Source organism: Eurytemora carolleeae, unplaced genomic scaffold (genome assembly GCF_000591075.1).
Source record: "Eurytemora carolleeae unplaced genomic scaffold, Eaff_2.0 scaffold76, whole genome shotgun sequence".
In the NCBI taxonomy this organism is placed as follows: domain Eukaryota; kingdom Metazoa; phylum Arthropoda; class Copepoda; order Calanoida; family Temoridae; genus Eurytemora; species Eurytemora carolleeae.
Window position 1 is genome coordinate 2,491 of NW_019396128.1, and position 16,670 is coordinate 19,160.

A 16,670-nucleotide genomic window follows, 5' to 3' on the forward strand; every position below is an offset into this window, starting at 1 on the left:
CCCCCCCCTTGGCGCTCTAACCCTTTGATACTGTAAACAATTAGATTATTTTATCTAACATAATTCATATTTTGAAACATCTAAGGTTTGTGAAATCGGGTTGCAAAGATTTAGAGATTATGACAATTGACCTACTTTTGACATGACCTTCTGATAACCCCATCAAAACAAGCTTTTAGACTTTGATGATTGATGAATATTTTTTATTTAAAGTTGTTTTCTCTTTTCGGAAACAAACATTAACGATTGTTTTGTTTTCACTTATTTTTATTTGTTGTGAATCGGACTTACAACTTTATAATTTTCTTACCTCTATAAATTAAGTTGACAGTCCCTTTAATATTTAATATTTATTAGTTACTCGATGTGAGCAACCGCTCTGGCAATGGCTCCCATCCTCGTTATATAACTGCTCAAATACTAACTCCTGATGGAATACCGTTCTATGTAAACTGTCTTCACTTAGATCATAGGTTAGACAGCTAGATGCTTAAATATGGAGAAAAAAATTCAGAGCAAGAATGTTTGCATAGAGGGCGGGGAGGGGGGGGGGTCTCTTAGACTACTTAATATCCGAGGCGACACCCCCCCCCCCCCCCCCCCTCCCTAGTCGGGATGGGGGGGGGGGGGGGGGGCGAGATGGCAAAGTTGTTATGTTATCAATTCCATATTTGACCTTTTTTGTAATTAGATTGGAATGTTGACAATGTTATATAAACACTGTTAAAAATTTTAATCGTATTATATCGAATAACCGAAAGCGTTTTGAAATGATGAGGAGAAAGTTACGGCCGGATATTAAAACATTTTAATGGCATCGTTTTGAAATCGGAATAGATAAATTTTTTTGGGCGTTAAAAGTGTTTCACTAAAGTTTGCTTTAATTAATTATGTGAATTATTTTCTCGGGTCAAAGATATTAACCATAAAAACAATGTTTCAAAACTAAAATATATTTTCGAGTGGTTTAAAAAAAATATTTTTGGTTGGTATAATAAAAGCAAAATGGAATTTTGAAATACGATTTACACCTCAAACTTTTTTCGAGCCTCAGTACACCTAACATTTTCTTTTATATTCTGAACAAAACATTTGTAATATCGAAATGATAGATATTAAGTGATGGATTTATGTTGTTATATTTTAGAGTGGAGCCGAACCGAATGAAAGAGTTGGCATCTATTGAAGGAAACCTAAAACCATTGTTTGAAAAGAATGCACCTCAGATCTGGCTGGGCGATTATAACAGGTGGTATAACCCTATTTGATGGGTACAATTGGTAATGTTACATCGTCTATACGCAACATCCCCCCTACTGAACTTTTGACCTACTAACTATCGGACCTACTGCAACATCGGACCTACGCCAGCTGTTTGTTTTGTATTATTTGAGGGTTAGGTTAGGTTAAGACAATTTCGTGGGCCGAGCGCTGCGGCTTGGACAGGCTAGGTGCCGAGTGCCGCGGCTAGGACAGGCTAGGGGGCTGGGCGCTGCGGCCACAAGTCCATTTAGCAGCTGTAAAACCACGGACTAGTATGTCTAATGTGTAGTACAGTGGATTTTTCGTAAGTCAGAAGTGAAGTATAGCGGATTTGCGTAGGTCGAAAAATGCAACCGTACAATCCCGAAGGCATATTTCTTAAATCAAATCGTTCCAATTCTATTAATAACCAAAGCATGATTCAAGTGACGCTAGCTTGCCAATAATAAATTGACATGTCCTTTCAATAGAATTTATCTGCAAAGGAAACTTGCAGATAGAACACATTTTTAGATGAAAAAACAATATATTTGCCTTATTGTTTGAAGAGTACTTTTGTAATACTTAAAATTAAGTTTAAGTTTTTATTCAATTTCAAGGGAATTTATCACACATAATTTTTCCCGTTTTAGGGTGATTAAGTGACTTTATCGCCCTACAACAGGGCGAAATAGTAACTTTATCACCCTGCTATAAAAATTTCAAATTTCACACCATAATATTTTTGTTTTAGGGTGCACAAAGTTACTTTATCACCCTATAACATAAATCCATGAGTCTTAAGGAGATCAAGGCATCCCGAGATTTGCACAATATACTAGTTCTGCAGACTTCTGTGAGACTAACTTATGCTAGAGCTTTTTATTATTTATGTATTATTGTATAGTTTGACAGAGGAGGATTACGAGAAGACAGAATGGGAAGAAATTGCTAATGTTAGGAAAAAAAACTCATGGGAGTCACCTAAAACACAGGTTGTTCAATATTTTTGGAATCTTTTTTTCTCCGTTTGTATGTACGTTACTGTTTAAAAAGATATTGTTAATCACAATCATCCTATAAATATTTCAATTAAGTTTATTAGAAGAAGAAAGTTAAAAAAAAATTTAATAATCTTAATAGTTTATTTGCTGTTAGAAGTCGATTGCTTTGTCTCAGGGGCGTAGTCAGGAATTTTACAGGGGGGTGGGGCTCAGGACCTGTTGGGGCCTGAACACTCCATGAAATCATATAGATTTCACTGGTCAAGGGAGGGGCTTTGCTCCCATCCCAACTAGCAAAAACCCATGGAGAACACAAGATTATCTGGTGTATTTCATACGAGTGACCTGTGAATATCCTGTGATATTCACGTGGTATCATCAAGGTGAATGTCGACGATTTGACAACGGGTCTAACTCGGAAAGCGTGAGTCCATTTCACAAGATGTACACAGGAGTTTTAACACGAGAAAATTATTTTTGTCCCATTTATACTCAAATTAAATTTTTTACATCCCGAGAAAGGTGGGGGGGGGGGGATATATTGTTGATTTCTGATATATAAATATACTATAGAAAATAATAATATTGAGTAATAGTATTTAACCATTTCAAAATGTTCAGAAACTAAATATCTTAGTTTATATCTTTTAAATTTAACATCTTGAACAAGTAAAATCAATATTTACAAAGTGATATTTTAAACCTGCAATGTTCAACTCATAATAACATGAAAGCCCCTTCCTTTGCTATATCTAAAAGATTGATATTAAAAAAAGGGGTTGTTGAGAAATACAATACAAAAATCAATGTGAAACTTTTCTGTACTTCTGAAAAATTTATATCAGTTAAAATTTTGCATTTTAATTTAGTTTCTAAAAGATGAGCAGAGACACCAAGTGTTGTGATTTTGAACTCTATTAAAAATGAAACATGAAGTTCTTTCCGGCCATGATGTCTCATATATTTTACAATTGATATTTACAAGAATTAAAATCTAGATATTCTGGCATTCCATTACTCATGATTAACACGTTGGGAATATGCGAGATCTTGCACTGGTACAAGAACAACATGTGAACAAACAACGAGAATTGAACTAGAATTATCTCCTATAACGTGATAATTACGATAATCAAAATTAAAATTATTGCATTAATCGAGTTTACCACAATGGGAATATGTAAGATCCTTCACTGGTATTTTTTCTACGTGGCAAAACATGTGAAAAAACGACGGGGAATTTTTACCACGCGTGCTTAACACAGGAAGAATCTTCAAGATTGTGAAAATTAGCTATATACCACGAGTATAACACTAGGAGGGGCCGTGAATTAATCACGTACATCATCAACCAGTTCTCCTCCATGGTAATCTCGTTGAAAACCTGTTTTTTCCTTGTTTGGATAGCTGACTACGCCTCTGTTTCGTATCATAAGCCAAGTGGATGAAAAACAACTAAAATAAAATAATATCAATAAATAAAAATACTACAAATTTGAAACAAAATGTATGATTTGACCCGTGTAATTTTAGGAAATTTTTCTAAATAATTCATGATAAAATAATCCTCTAAAAGAATTTAAAAGAATTATATTTTTGCAACATATTCCTTTTTTCGTATACCTATATCTTTGCAACCCAATGTCGTAGACTTAATTTATTTCACACTTGTAATCTGTTTGATGAAATAATCTAAGTTTGAAATATCAAAGGTTTTCACCATTAGGTTGCAAAGTTATGGGATTAAAAAATTCGAGTTCGCGGCAAAGACTCAATTCCTTCTCTGAATAACATATGTGACAATTGGGTAATGTTGCATCGTCTATACGCAACATCCCCCCTACTGAACTTCTGACCTACTAACTTTCCGACCTACTGCAATATCGGACCTACGCCAGCTGTTTATTTTAGTATTATTTGAGGGTTAGGTTAGGTTAAGACAATTTCTGGGCCGAGCGCTGCGGCTAGGACAGGCTAGGGGGCCGAGCGCCGCGGCTAGGACAGGCTAGGGGGCCGGGCGCTGCGGCCACAAGTCCATATAGCAGCTGTAATACCACGTGCTAGTAGGTCGGATGTGTATTATAGAGGATTTGGCGTAGGTCAGAAGTGGAGTATGGCGGATATGTGTAGGTCAAAAAATACACCACCGACAAGTGTTTTAAACTTTACATACAGAGTTACCCAAAAAACATAAGACTTGAATGCCGACCAAAAAAGTCTGTGAACTTGTTTATCTGAAATGTTAATTCTGTATTTTATTGTTAATTTGAGATACCATACATTATTTGGTAAGAAAGAGCTTAAACTTAAACTGAATGAAAGTTTGAATGTAAGAAATAAGAGCTAACCATTTTCGTGCAGTCAAAGTCTCATTCTTTGTGGGTAACCCTGTATCTGTATCTGTAGCTAATTTAACATTATAAGCACGATAAATACTTTATATTGCTATAAGGAATTGACTATTAACTGAGTATGCCTGATAAAGTGCTTCAATATGTATTCATGTTAGCTAAAGCTGGCCAAACAGCTGGAAAAAAATTGTAAAAAAAATTTGGAGGAAACCCATTGATAGGGTAATATAGGCTAAACAAATTCGATTTTTTTATTTTCTTCAAAATTCGACATTGTTCTCCATAGTGTTTTAAAATTCCACGGGCAACGCCAGGCCATAGCTGGCCAAACGGGTGAACAGAATTGGCTGAATTTTTTTTGGAAAACGCAGACAAAAAAATCTATTTTTTTTATATCGTAATTTTTTAAAATCAAACTTTTTTCATCCACATTTTTTTAAAATTTTTTTCAAATATTTAAAAAATTCAACGGAAAACGCCATGCACTTCAGATACTATATTACAATATGTCTAGGTTACCTCAAGAATGGCGGAACTGGGATTTAAGGACTCCTGGAAATTAATGAAGAAACCACTCCCTGTCTCAACCTGTAGGTTAGATCTTTCAACATTTTTCGCTAAATATCTATAACTAGCTTGGGAACCCAACGTTGCACAGATAAGTCACAGTAAGTCCCACCATTTACCCGAGCTTTGTCGTTAATTACGATTTTGGCCATTTTCCCCTTGCACTCAACTTAGAATCTCCAAACAAAGCTAACAACAGCTAACAACATTATAAATAAAGATATCACGGTAAATATAATAAAATCTATGTACAAATGGTAGCACCACGGGAATGTTCATAGTTTAGCTTGTGTTCAGGTAAAATACTCATAAAGATTACTTGATCATTAACGAACAATTGTGTTTAGGTTCAATACTCATATAGACTACTCGTTCATTAACGAACAATTGTGTTTAGGTTCAATACTCATATAGATTACTTGTTCATTAACGAACAATTGTGTTCAGGTTCAATACTCATATAGATTACTTGTTCATCAACGAACAATTGTGTTCAGGTTCAACACTCATATAGATTACTTGTTCATTAACGAACAATTGTGTTCAGGTTCAACACTCATATAGATTACTTGTTCATCAACGAACCATTCAGAAAACTATTTGAACTCAAAAGTATTCTCCATCATGCTAGTCAGGTATAGTTTTACTTTTAATAAATAAAATTTGAAAAAATGAAAAAAAATGAAATCAAAAATAGAATCTGAAAGGAATTGATTACTTACCTCAAACTCTAATTTTTTAATCCTTCGAGTAATCAGTTCCCTTTAAACCTATTCCTGCTGGGGGGGGGGGGGAATTTTACCCCCTGTATTTTGTTTACATAACTCAAAAAGTTTTGATCTGAGACTGTTGAAACTTTATGACTTTTCCTATAACAAACTAAATCTTTGTTTAAACCCACTTTCAGTTGTCAGATTTTGATAATTTTTTTATTTTTTTTGAAAGCTTAGGACACAAGGAAACGGATAGCACAGAAACTTTTGCAAATTATTTGCTTACAACCCGTCAAAAGAAATTTGCACATTTTTTGTTTTTCTTAATCACGCATCAGAATATTTGAAATTCAGCAAACATTTTTCAAAAATGTATGTTTTATCATTTTTGGACATTTTTTGCGAACATTTTTATGGATTTTGCAACAAAAAATAAAATTTTTGCAAATTTGCAATTGTTTGCAGAATCTTAAAGTAGAGCATAAGAGCTTTCCAATGATGTATCATTTGTCATATTTGGACATGTGATTTAGAGGGGGGGGGGGGTTCAAAAATTAAACATTTTGGGGTCTCCAATAAAAAGATTGGGGTCTCCAACGAAAAGTTTGGGTCTTTAATGAAAATCGGGAGTCTCCAATAAAATCTGGAGTCTTGATAAAAAGTTAATGGTCTCCAATGAAAATCTTGGGATTTTAAATAAAGATCTTGTGGTCTCCAATGAAAAATAATAGTAGCAAACGAAAATGTGGAGAGTTCCAATTAAAATCTGGGGATCTCCGATGAAACTCCGTGGGTCTCCGATGAAAAGATTGGGGTCTCCGACGAGACAATCATGGAAGTCTCTGATGAAAGGGGGTCTCTGATATGTATTCCAATGATGATGATTTCTTCCTAGACTCCCATGCATTGGTCTTTTCAAGAATAATGAAAAACTAAAATTTGCAGGCCATAATCACGTAATAAGAAACATTAACAATTTTTCCCGGTCAGTTTTCGTAGCAATTTCTTTAACAAAATTCTAATATTTATGCATGTGCATAAAAAAATGTTTATTATGTAAACAAAATTTGTTTTATAAAGTCAAATCAAAATGACTAAATACTGAAAAAAGGGTCCTAACTGTTCAGCGCACATATATTTGGGCCAGTTGACAAAATGGTAATTGGCAAAACTGACTTTTTAGCGTCCACCCCCCCCCCCCGCGTATCCTGGTTTTCAAGTACCCCAGCAGGGATAGGGTTAACATTATTTATAATTTTAGGCTTCGGACCATGCACCTGTTGTTGGCGTTTTTGAGCAAGTTACATTCTCCTAAACACCCGAACACCCTAAACTATAAGTCTTCTGTGCGAACTGCAGGAACTACAATGATCTGAAAGAGTGGGTTTTAGTGGAGAGTGCGTTGTTTAAGAAATCACGAAATTTTGTTATAAACAATACACTATAATCTTGACTATATACGTAACGTCGCAACGTAACGTAACGCCTTAGACTTTGTTTTACCGCACCAACTCACTCACACATTTTGTAGCTCTAGGCATATACTTTTAAAACTACAAAGAGCATGTTTCTAGTTCATAGTTAAAAGAAGTTATTGGCAAAATACTGCATGATTTTTGCGTCAGAGTGAGCACTCTTTGTTTGCAGTAAATATAGTTTAATCGAACCTTGAAAATTGGATAAATGTAAAAGTATATTATTTTCAGTTTTAGTAAAATCTTTTTTTGAATTCTTGAAAAATTACATTATTGTCTTCATCTTGAATAAAGAGTTGTATGGAAAGAATTATAGAATTCTCTGTATTTTGAATCAAAAATTGTATAATATAAGGATAGAATTCTCTTTATATTAAATTAAGGATTGTATAATAAAAGGATAGAATTCTCTTTATCTTGAATCAAGAATTGTATAATTAGAGGATAGAATTCTCATGATCTTGAATCAAGGATTGTTTAATATAAGAATAGAATTCTCTTCATCTTGAATCATGGATTGTATAGTATAAGGATATATTTCTCTTAATATTGAATCAATGATTGTATAATAAAAGATAGATTTCTCTTTATAATTAATTAAGGATTGTATAATATAAGAGAATAGAATTCTCTTTATCTTGAATCAAGGATGGTATAAAATAAGGATAGAATTATCACACAAATGTTGTTAAATATATGCTTCAAGCCCCCAGGATCTCCACAGAAAACTGGAGTGGTCAGTCTTACAACTTCTACCCCTGGGCCCTGGCTGTCCTCCTTCCAGCACTGATTCCCCTTGTCCAATTGTGACAACCCTGTGGCAAGGTACACCTCACCCACAATGCCATCGCGCTGGACAAGAGGAGTCCCCTCAACCACATGCTCAACTGGGACTTCTTCAATGTCAAATTAATTGACGAATTTGGAAATATCAACATCTTTGGCAGAGACGTCAACCAGTTTTTTGACCTCCTTCCCTGCTATGAATCCATCCAAGAAGTTGCTGAATACCACTCCCCCAAGATTCAAGACACTTGAAACCAACCTGGAGGTCATGCAGGAATACCACAAACTGGAAAACCTCCAGTGTTGCTCTCACTCAGTCACTGGTCCAGAACATCACAATAAGCCTCCCTCTGGAAGTGAGGTCGCCATTTTACTACCAATTCACCCTATTCTAAGAACTTTCAGCTACATTTGTAAAACCTAGGTGTGGTAATTTTAGATTCTATGACACAGAGATGTCTCTATAGAAACCTGCACTGTAGTCTAACATAATTCATAATTTAAAAACTTGCACTGCAGTCTAACATAATTCATAATTTAAATCTCAAGAGTTTAATTTTTTTAAATAATGCAATAAAATGAGAACTACTGGCTCTGACAGAAGATATAACTGCATAATGCAAAAAAGACTGAATTTAGCAAAAGACACACATACATCTTAGATTGATGTCTGTCTGTCTGTTGGATGCTGTCCAATGAACGTGAAAACGGCTGAACCAATCAGACACATTTTTTGAATGACAACTTTGAACTTGTGCCTTTGAAAATAAAAATATTTATCATTTGTCTTAAAAATGCATCAATTTAAAAGGAAAAATCTGGGAAAATGTTACAGCTACCTTCTGAGCAACAGTTGAAAGATAACAAGTTTTTAAGGCACAGGGGCGAGAAGCACCGTATAAGCCTGTATTGTGAACTGTTGCACTACTACCCATAAAACTGTGGGTTAAGAAGCTGAGATTTAAGCATTATTATGCATATTCACATAATTGTTAACCGTCATGGTTCTTTACTGTTTTGTTGAACGTTAAGAGCTGAAAACTTTAGAATGGAATATCCTTAATTCCAATGGTTTAATTAATCTGGAGATTAATAACAAGAAAATTTCAAGCATTATTTAATCTCGAGATTAGGAAAAAAATGAGATCAAGCATTGATCTTGATATTTAAAATTCTAAAGTTTTCAGCTCTGATATCATGTACTTATTTCATTTTTGTCATACTTTTTCAATTTGATTTTTGTACTACGGTAGATATTGAATTTTCCTAAATATCATATAATTCAATAAAACGAAGTGCAACTTGAGAATGTAGAGAGTGTTCTATCTGGATTAATACTTACTTGACGAATACGTACAGGGGTTGTATCTCAATTGATAGATACTGACGGATACAGAGGTTGTATCTGGATTGACACTGACTTAAGAAAACTTATTGGAGTAAGGCATTCGTTACAACATATTCAAAAAAAATTAAAACATTTCATGAAATTTATTCCTTTCTTTAGAAGGTAGATATTTGAGAATATTCAATTAAGTATATTCTTTTTTTATGCATGTAACTTAAAGGTTGACCGTCAATTATAGGATTACAAATGACTCTCAATTCAAAGAGTTATCTATTAGACTTTTGATGGATATAGCCATTTTACCATTTTTATTTTGGAAAATTTACGATTTTTATTGCTGGATTTAAATCAAAGTAAATAGCAGATTTGTGCAGTACAGACAAGAAATGAATTAGCAGAATTAATCGCTTTTAAAAAAACTAAAAATACCTTGCTCATTTTTACTTGGGTTGAGGTTTATCTGTATATTTTTAAAAAATTTACACTCGAAACTCAACTTTTAAACAAAATTAATGGTGCAATTTTGTGACATGTACGACATGCACACTATTGTTTTGTACTGGTTTAAAATATTCAGAATTTAAATTATAACTTAAGAAAGTTAATTTTTGTTCTGTATTTGATGAATACGTTAACCAAGAAAACTATTTTTTAAAATCTTTTTTTTAAACTAAAAATTCTGAAAATAATGATAACGACACGCAATTTTTCAATGTAAATTTGTATCCCAGCTCCATCATCAAGACAAAGAATATTAAAAAAAAACATATTTAATAAAATAATCAACGTGAAAACTATCTGAGCAACCAAGTGGTATAGTTACTCTCATTTTTCTATTTCTAAAAGTGCTGAATTCGAACGATATCCTTTTTCTCTCCTGTTGCATAAATCCTGAAGTTACTTGGAAACCAAAATTAAAAAGTAAGAATATCACAACCTCAAAAACCAAATATTCAAATTTGAGGAAAATTCTCAAATAAAGTTTACGCTGAACAGTTAGGGCTGCAAGCTTTTTCAAACAAATTAAAACATGTTTCCCACTATTTTCTCCACTCATTACCCCCCCCCTCAAGACATACATCTTTCATATTTCTTTCATTCTATCTTTTTCCCTTTTCATTCTTCCTTCGGTTTTCCTTTTTACCTCTTTTACTTATCCTTCTTTTCTCTTTAATACTTCGTCGTTTCCTCATTCTTCCTTCTTTTTTGTTTTTCATTCTTCCTTCTTTCCTTCTTAGCATTTTCCAATCTTCCTTTTTTTCTCATTCTTTCTTCTTTCCTCCTTCTTTTTTATCAATCTTCCCTTCTTCTTTTTCATTATTTATTCTTTCCTCCTTCTTTATTATTCTTCCGTCTTCCTCATTCTTTCCTCACGCTTACTTCTTTACTCATTCTTTATCCTTTCCTCATACTTCCTTCTTTACTTTTCTTCCTTCTTTACTTTTCTTCCTTCTTTACTTTTCTTCCTTCTTTACTTTTCTTCCTTCTTAAAATCATATACTAGGACGGACCAAAATTCATTTTTAATTGTGGTTTCACCATAAACCAACGGTGATATCTTCCTTACTATTACTCAGATAAAGGTTCTTAGGATACGACATGCCACTGTGATGTCACTGGAATTTACATCTGTAGTCTTACTGCCATATCTTAACTATCCTGTATGTTTGATGTTTTAAAACAAAGTTTAGATTTTAGATGAAAGATATCGAAATATGGAGGGATTGGGGGAATTCACGAGTATTATGGAGGTAAGCAGTACTTTGTTATACGTCAGTTAATAAAATTTCATTATATTTGCTTTTTGCCAGGAAATGGGATATATATATTATAGATTTTTGCCAGGAAATGGGATATATATATTATAGATTTTTGCCAGGAAATGGGATATATATATATTATAGATTTTTGTAGTTCACATTCAAATTTTCAATTTTGAAATAATTAGATACATATGATATTTTTTTTAAAATCCCTGTACAACGGTGCATTAGATAAATTCTGAAATTAGACTTTGATAATTTTCCTGAAAAATCATTCTTTTGAAAATAGATTCCCCCTCCCCAGGAGTCAGGTCTACGGTATGTTTGCGCGGACCTGAGCGCAACCATTTTTTTGAGTTTTTTCGCTGAATTAAGGAAAATACATGATTTTTAGGAAAAAATGTGTGAGTAAAAAGTTTGAAAAAAAAATTTCAAAACCTCATTTTTCNCCTAGTTTAATGCTAAAAAAATATACACTTCAGCGTTTTATTTTGTTATTTGTTAAGCTTTCTTTATTATTTAGGAGTACATGACCAGCGATTATATGGATCCTGAACCAATAGGAACAAATCTGAAAAATAGTAAAAATCATATTATTATTTTTCCTCCAAAAATCATACCGTGAAATTGGAAATGGTAGACGAATTTAAAGCAATCCTATAAATGTTTATTGTGTATGATGTTGTTTTTTTAAGCAATAAGTTTACATGCATCTTGAAAACGAACTTAATATGTTTTCTGTGTCACACTAAAAGATAATTTTTTTTCATATTATTTAATATTTTTATTTGGATTTGTAGAAAATCTTTTATCTGAGGACCCGTACACTATTTGTTATGATATACTTTTGAGTCTAATAAACAACCTTCCGTCGTCTTCCTTATCCAACCTTCCACCTGAACCAAGTCTAGACTTTCCTTCCAACCTTCCTTCCAACACATCATTGATACATGATGCATCCCATACTACTTCCACTGATGCACATGATCATAAAACCTTCTTCCAACCGATCTCATTCTATGACGATCCCGACGACGATCCAATGTCGTTCGGGTTCTTTGATGCTGGTTCGGTCGATCTTCCCACCGATCTTTACGACACCCAATCTGATTTAAACACTGGGTTTCGGGGCTCGGAGCAAACTTTTCCCGGCTCGGAGCAAACTTTCACCGGAATAAATGTGCCCGAATCGTTTACCGAGAGCAGCCAAGGGACCACGGTCAGCGAAGCGCTGAAGGTCAGTGAAGGTAATGGGTCAAACGAGTGCAATATTGGGATTAGTTCTGCTATTCTCGAGGAGGTGATGGATACGATAAGTGTGAGTGGCTAAAGCAATAGTTTTATTTTAGCATTTATTTTGATTAACTATAAATTAATTTATTTATCACTTGTTTTATTTTTCTTTTTTGTACATTTTGTTTTTTATTAGACTATGNTATTACAGTTGATTAAAATCTTTTTTTCCGAGTCCAATAATTTACCAAAAAGTGGTATGAATTTAATCAAAATTTTGTTTAATTAATTTTTCACAAAAACGATTTTCATGTTTACCGGAGCCCACTGTACCAGAGATTAAATCTATTTATAGGAAGATTGCCACGGTATATCCCTTCTACGCTGAACCATCCGAACCAGAACAACCTATAGAACAATCAGCACAGCAGGTAGATTTAATGTCTTCAAATTGTATGACCGGCTAAGTATATTTTCAAAAAATGTCTTTTTTTTCAATTGTAATTGCACACCTACAGTCGAGGTATATATGAATACACTGAAGCAAAGGGAAAATAAATGATTTTATGGGTTAGAAGAATTATCTAAAAGATCGTAAAAACGTGACTTTCGATATCCCAATTTCCTCCCCCCCCCCCCCCCCCCTTCTTTCAAAAAACCCCCCCCCCCCCCCCTGGGGGCCTCCCACCCTCCCTTCCTCCTATTAATTTTGTACATGGATCTCATCTCATATTAAACACATGGATATAATTAGTCATTTGGCCCGGCCGCCTATCGGCTGTTCTCGGCCCCCTAGCCTGGCATAGCTGCAGCGATAAGAAATACTTATTTTGTTGAAAACCAATGGTCATTTACAAAATTGCTAGGGGGGATCCAAAAATGGTATAATCCCCCCCCCCACTACCACTTTTGTTGAAAATTATTGTAAATGAAGGTCTTTTCTGGTCGCAGCGCTCGGCCCTCTAGCCTTTCCTAGCGCCAAAGCGCTCGGCCCAGAAATTGTTCAACCTGACCCTGAAATAATATAAAATAAATATTTGTGGAAATTAATTGAAAACTAAATCTTGTACAAAATTTATATGAGGGGGTTCCTCATTCTTTCCTCACGCTTACTTCTTTACTCATTCTTTATCCTTTCCTCATTCTTCCTTCTTTACTTTTCTTCCTTCTTTACTTTTCTTCCTTCTTTACTTTTCTTCCTTCTTTACTTTTCTTCCTTCTTCACATTTCCTTCCTTCTTTACATTTATAGATCCGGTTTGAAATAAAAACAAAGTTATAAAATGCAGTACGGGTTTTTCCCATCCGTCTTTCTTATATCTTAGATATCTAACAAGTTTTTGAGACTGCAAATGTTCACAATATACAGTTAAGCCCTAAATATCAAATACATCGAAAGAATTTATCAAATGATTTACTATGGACTTTCCCTTTTGATTATTTAGTTCTTGAGATTATGGTATTTCTCCAATTGAAAATAATCATTTTTAAGATACTAGCCTTAGAGGGCGCTTCGCGCCCATCTTCTAAATTAGTTGTGAACATGTTCTCTTTGTGTACATCGTAAAACAAAACAAAAATAATTCGCGGATTTTCAAAATTTTTAAAAATTTAATGACGATCGAATTTTGATGGAGACAAATATTTGAAATTTTGATTTTTCATAAACCTTCCCGGGGGTCCCTAGATGTCCCACAAAAAATTTGGGCCCAATCGGTTCGGCCGTTTTGACGTTTATTGGATACAAACAGACAGACACCAAGACAAACAAACAAACAGACAAGCCAAATTTACATATAGATAAAAAGATGGTTTACTCCATCAGTTTTTCTCAGACATGGGTTTACAACAAAAAGGAAAATTGTTTCGCGAAAATTTTGCATTTTTCGCGACCTATTCGCTTCATTTTTGCATTTCGTTCGCTCGCGAAAAAATAATGCAAACATTTTGAGAAAAAATGCGAAAACTTGCGAAAAAGTTAGCAAAATGTGACCGAAAAATTTCGCCTTTTTTCGGAAAACGTTTCGTTCGCTGGAAACCTATAGTTTACAGGATATTGTTGTAAATCGAGTATGCCACTTGAGTGTAAATTGAGGGTTTCTAGAAAAAACGTCTTTAACAGTCCCTTTAACATTAGCAGCGTGTTATTTACTGTTTAGTATTATAGTTTAATTAATAGTGAACACCCCAGTAAAAGATGAGGATAGGATAATTTTTTTTAGTTTTTTGGGTAAATTCTGAAATTGTAATCAAATCAGATATATAGAGGAAAATCCATCTATATATCATCCATTTATATTATTTAAATACATTTTTTAGTTTATTTTATTTTTCCCATTTTTGAAATTTAATGCATGAAAAAATACAAAAAAGAATGAAAGCTTTTTCAACATTATTTGCTTGAACGGACTTGAATATTATTTCAAATAATCCCTGCTTTTAACAATATAAAATTAATCATTCATTTTCTGATCTTTTAGACAAGTAATACTTAGATTTTAAAAACTGATTTGAATAATTGTTTATTTTTTAATTATCATATCTGACACAGAATAAAGCATAAAATATCTTAAAAACCTCAAGACGAAAACTATTGTCAATACGTCATGCATTGATCAAATAATATTAAAGACGACCTCTAATCATCTTTACATTTTCTTGATCCCATGTTTTTTGGAAATCTCTGTGTTTAAAACCATTCTATAAATAAAAGGTGTAAAAAAGCGGTTCACAATTTTCTTATGATGATAACTTTTTATTTTTTATCAAACTTTATGAAAATTACACAAAATCATGCTGACCCATTTGGGAAGACATAACAATGTTGTTTCCTCTCTCCTCAACAGCCCGACATCTAACTGGTATGGAGGACATCAGCTAGACCACCAAAGCTCTGTCCTCATTGATGGATCTCGACGTGCACCAATGATGGCCCTCTTCAGCTGGGCCAGAGTTTCACATTTTAGTTGACATTTTCTATCGGTCATACATCGGAAAACTTAGGGCACCATGCACTTCATGGTCCAATCTCCAGTTGAAACTGATCTTTAAAATTGCTGTCAATGCTGCAGCGCATCATGTGGATTGAGGCTGGGTCATCTTACCTCTCTTACCAGGTAGCATCTAGCTGTTGGGTACAAGTCCCTAACTCCTAGCGAGATCAGCATTCATAGCATCATTCAAGGTTGTAATGCAAGGAAAGTTAACTGTAGTTGCGTTTACTCTGCGTACACTATAAAACCAGTTCTCTCTTAGCGGATTTTGTAAACAAGAATATATGCATTAGTGTTCATTTAGTATCCAAGGAGGCTAAAAGAATTAAATTTTGGTAATTTTGATAATTCACATAATCGTTTCCTATGACAGGAATATTTCATTGATTTTTTGTGAAAGATGGATCCTATGTCAGGCTTCGACATCCGTCATGTGTTTACATTACCCCCCACTTCGACACTACGTACTGCAGTTACGCAGTACAAAAGATGCATACACCTCTGAAATATCTTTATAATAACCTTGGCACCATTCATGTTTATAGGAACAGTTTTTGACTTCCCTATTGATATTGGAGGGACGCTACGTCAAAAATTATATTATTGCTCTTCGTTTAGAACCTTTTTCTCAACTTAAGAATACTATAAAAGTTTAAGTGGAATAATCGCTCGGTCAAAATAATATCCAAATATCAATTATAACTTTCCCGTTACTTGGTTTTCTAAAAACTGATCCATACTGAGTATTCATAAGTTTCAAAACCGGTTTTCTTCACTACGCGCAATTGGTAAGGTTGCAATGTTATTGTAAAAATCACTCATGAGCACACATCTCACGAATTTGTACCTGCTTTCTCCCTGTGCAATCTGGGGTCTGCCGAGGAGGGGGAGTGCAGAAGTAATCAATGGGTAATCACCGCCACCTAAACGTGTTTTGCGGCATGAGATTGAGCGCTCCTCAATTGGTAATCTCCACCGCTAAAGAACCAATTGTATCTTTCATACTTCCGCTTTGATTAAGATTAGAACATATTTTTTTTTGGATCATATCAGCGGTGCAGAGGAAATGAATTTTTGCCACAAACTCCAAAATTATAATACCTATATATCTGTGCAACCCGATGTCCAGTGTTTCTTTGATTTTCAAATTATAAATTCTATGAACTGTGAAAAAAACCTAAATTTGAAATATCAAA

General features: G+C 33.9%; 1 protein-coding gene across 3 annotated transcripts in view; it reads left to right on the plus strand.

Moving 5' to 3' along the window:
• Positions 1–7,662, plus strand: part of LOC111695785 (uncharacterized) — a 9,684-nt gene extending 2,022 nt beyond the window's left edge. For all 3 annotated transcript variants that reach the window (XM_023465223.1, XM_023465224.1, XM_023465225.1), the window contains 6 exons: positions 358–473; positions 1,148–1,249; positions 2,150–2,237; positions 5,112–5,191; positions 5,712–5,799; positions 7,139–7,662. In XM_023465223.1, coding sequence (XP_023320991.1) covers positions 358–473; positions 1,148–1,249; positions 2,150–2,237; positions 5,112–5,191; positions 5,712–5,799; positions 7,139–7,192 — 528 coding nt within the window. In that variant the 3' untranslated portion in view covers positions 7,193–7,662. The remainder of the gene's footprint in view (positions 1–357; positions 474–1,147; positions 1,250–2,149; positions 2,238–5,111; positions 5,192–5,711; positions 5,800–7,138) is intronic.
• Positions 7,663–16,670: the final 9,008 nt, after the last annotated feature.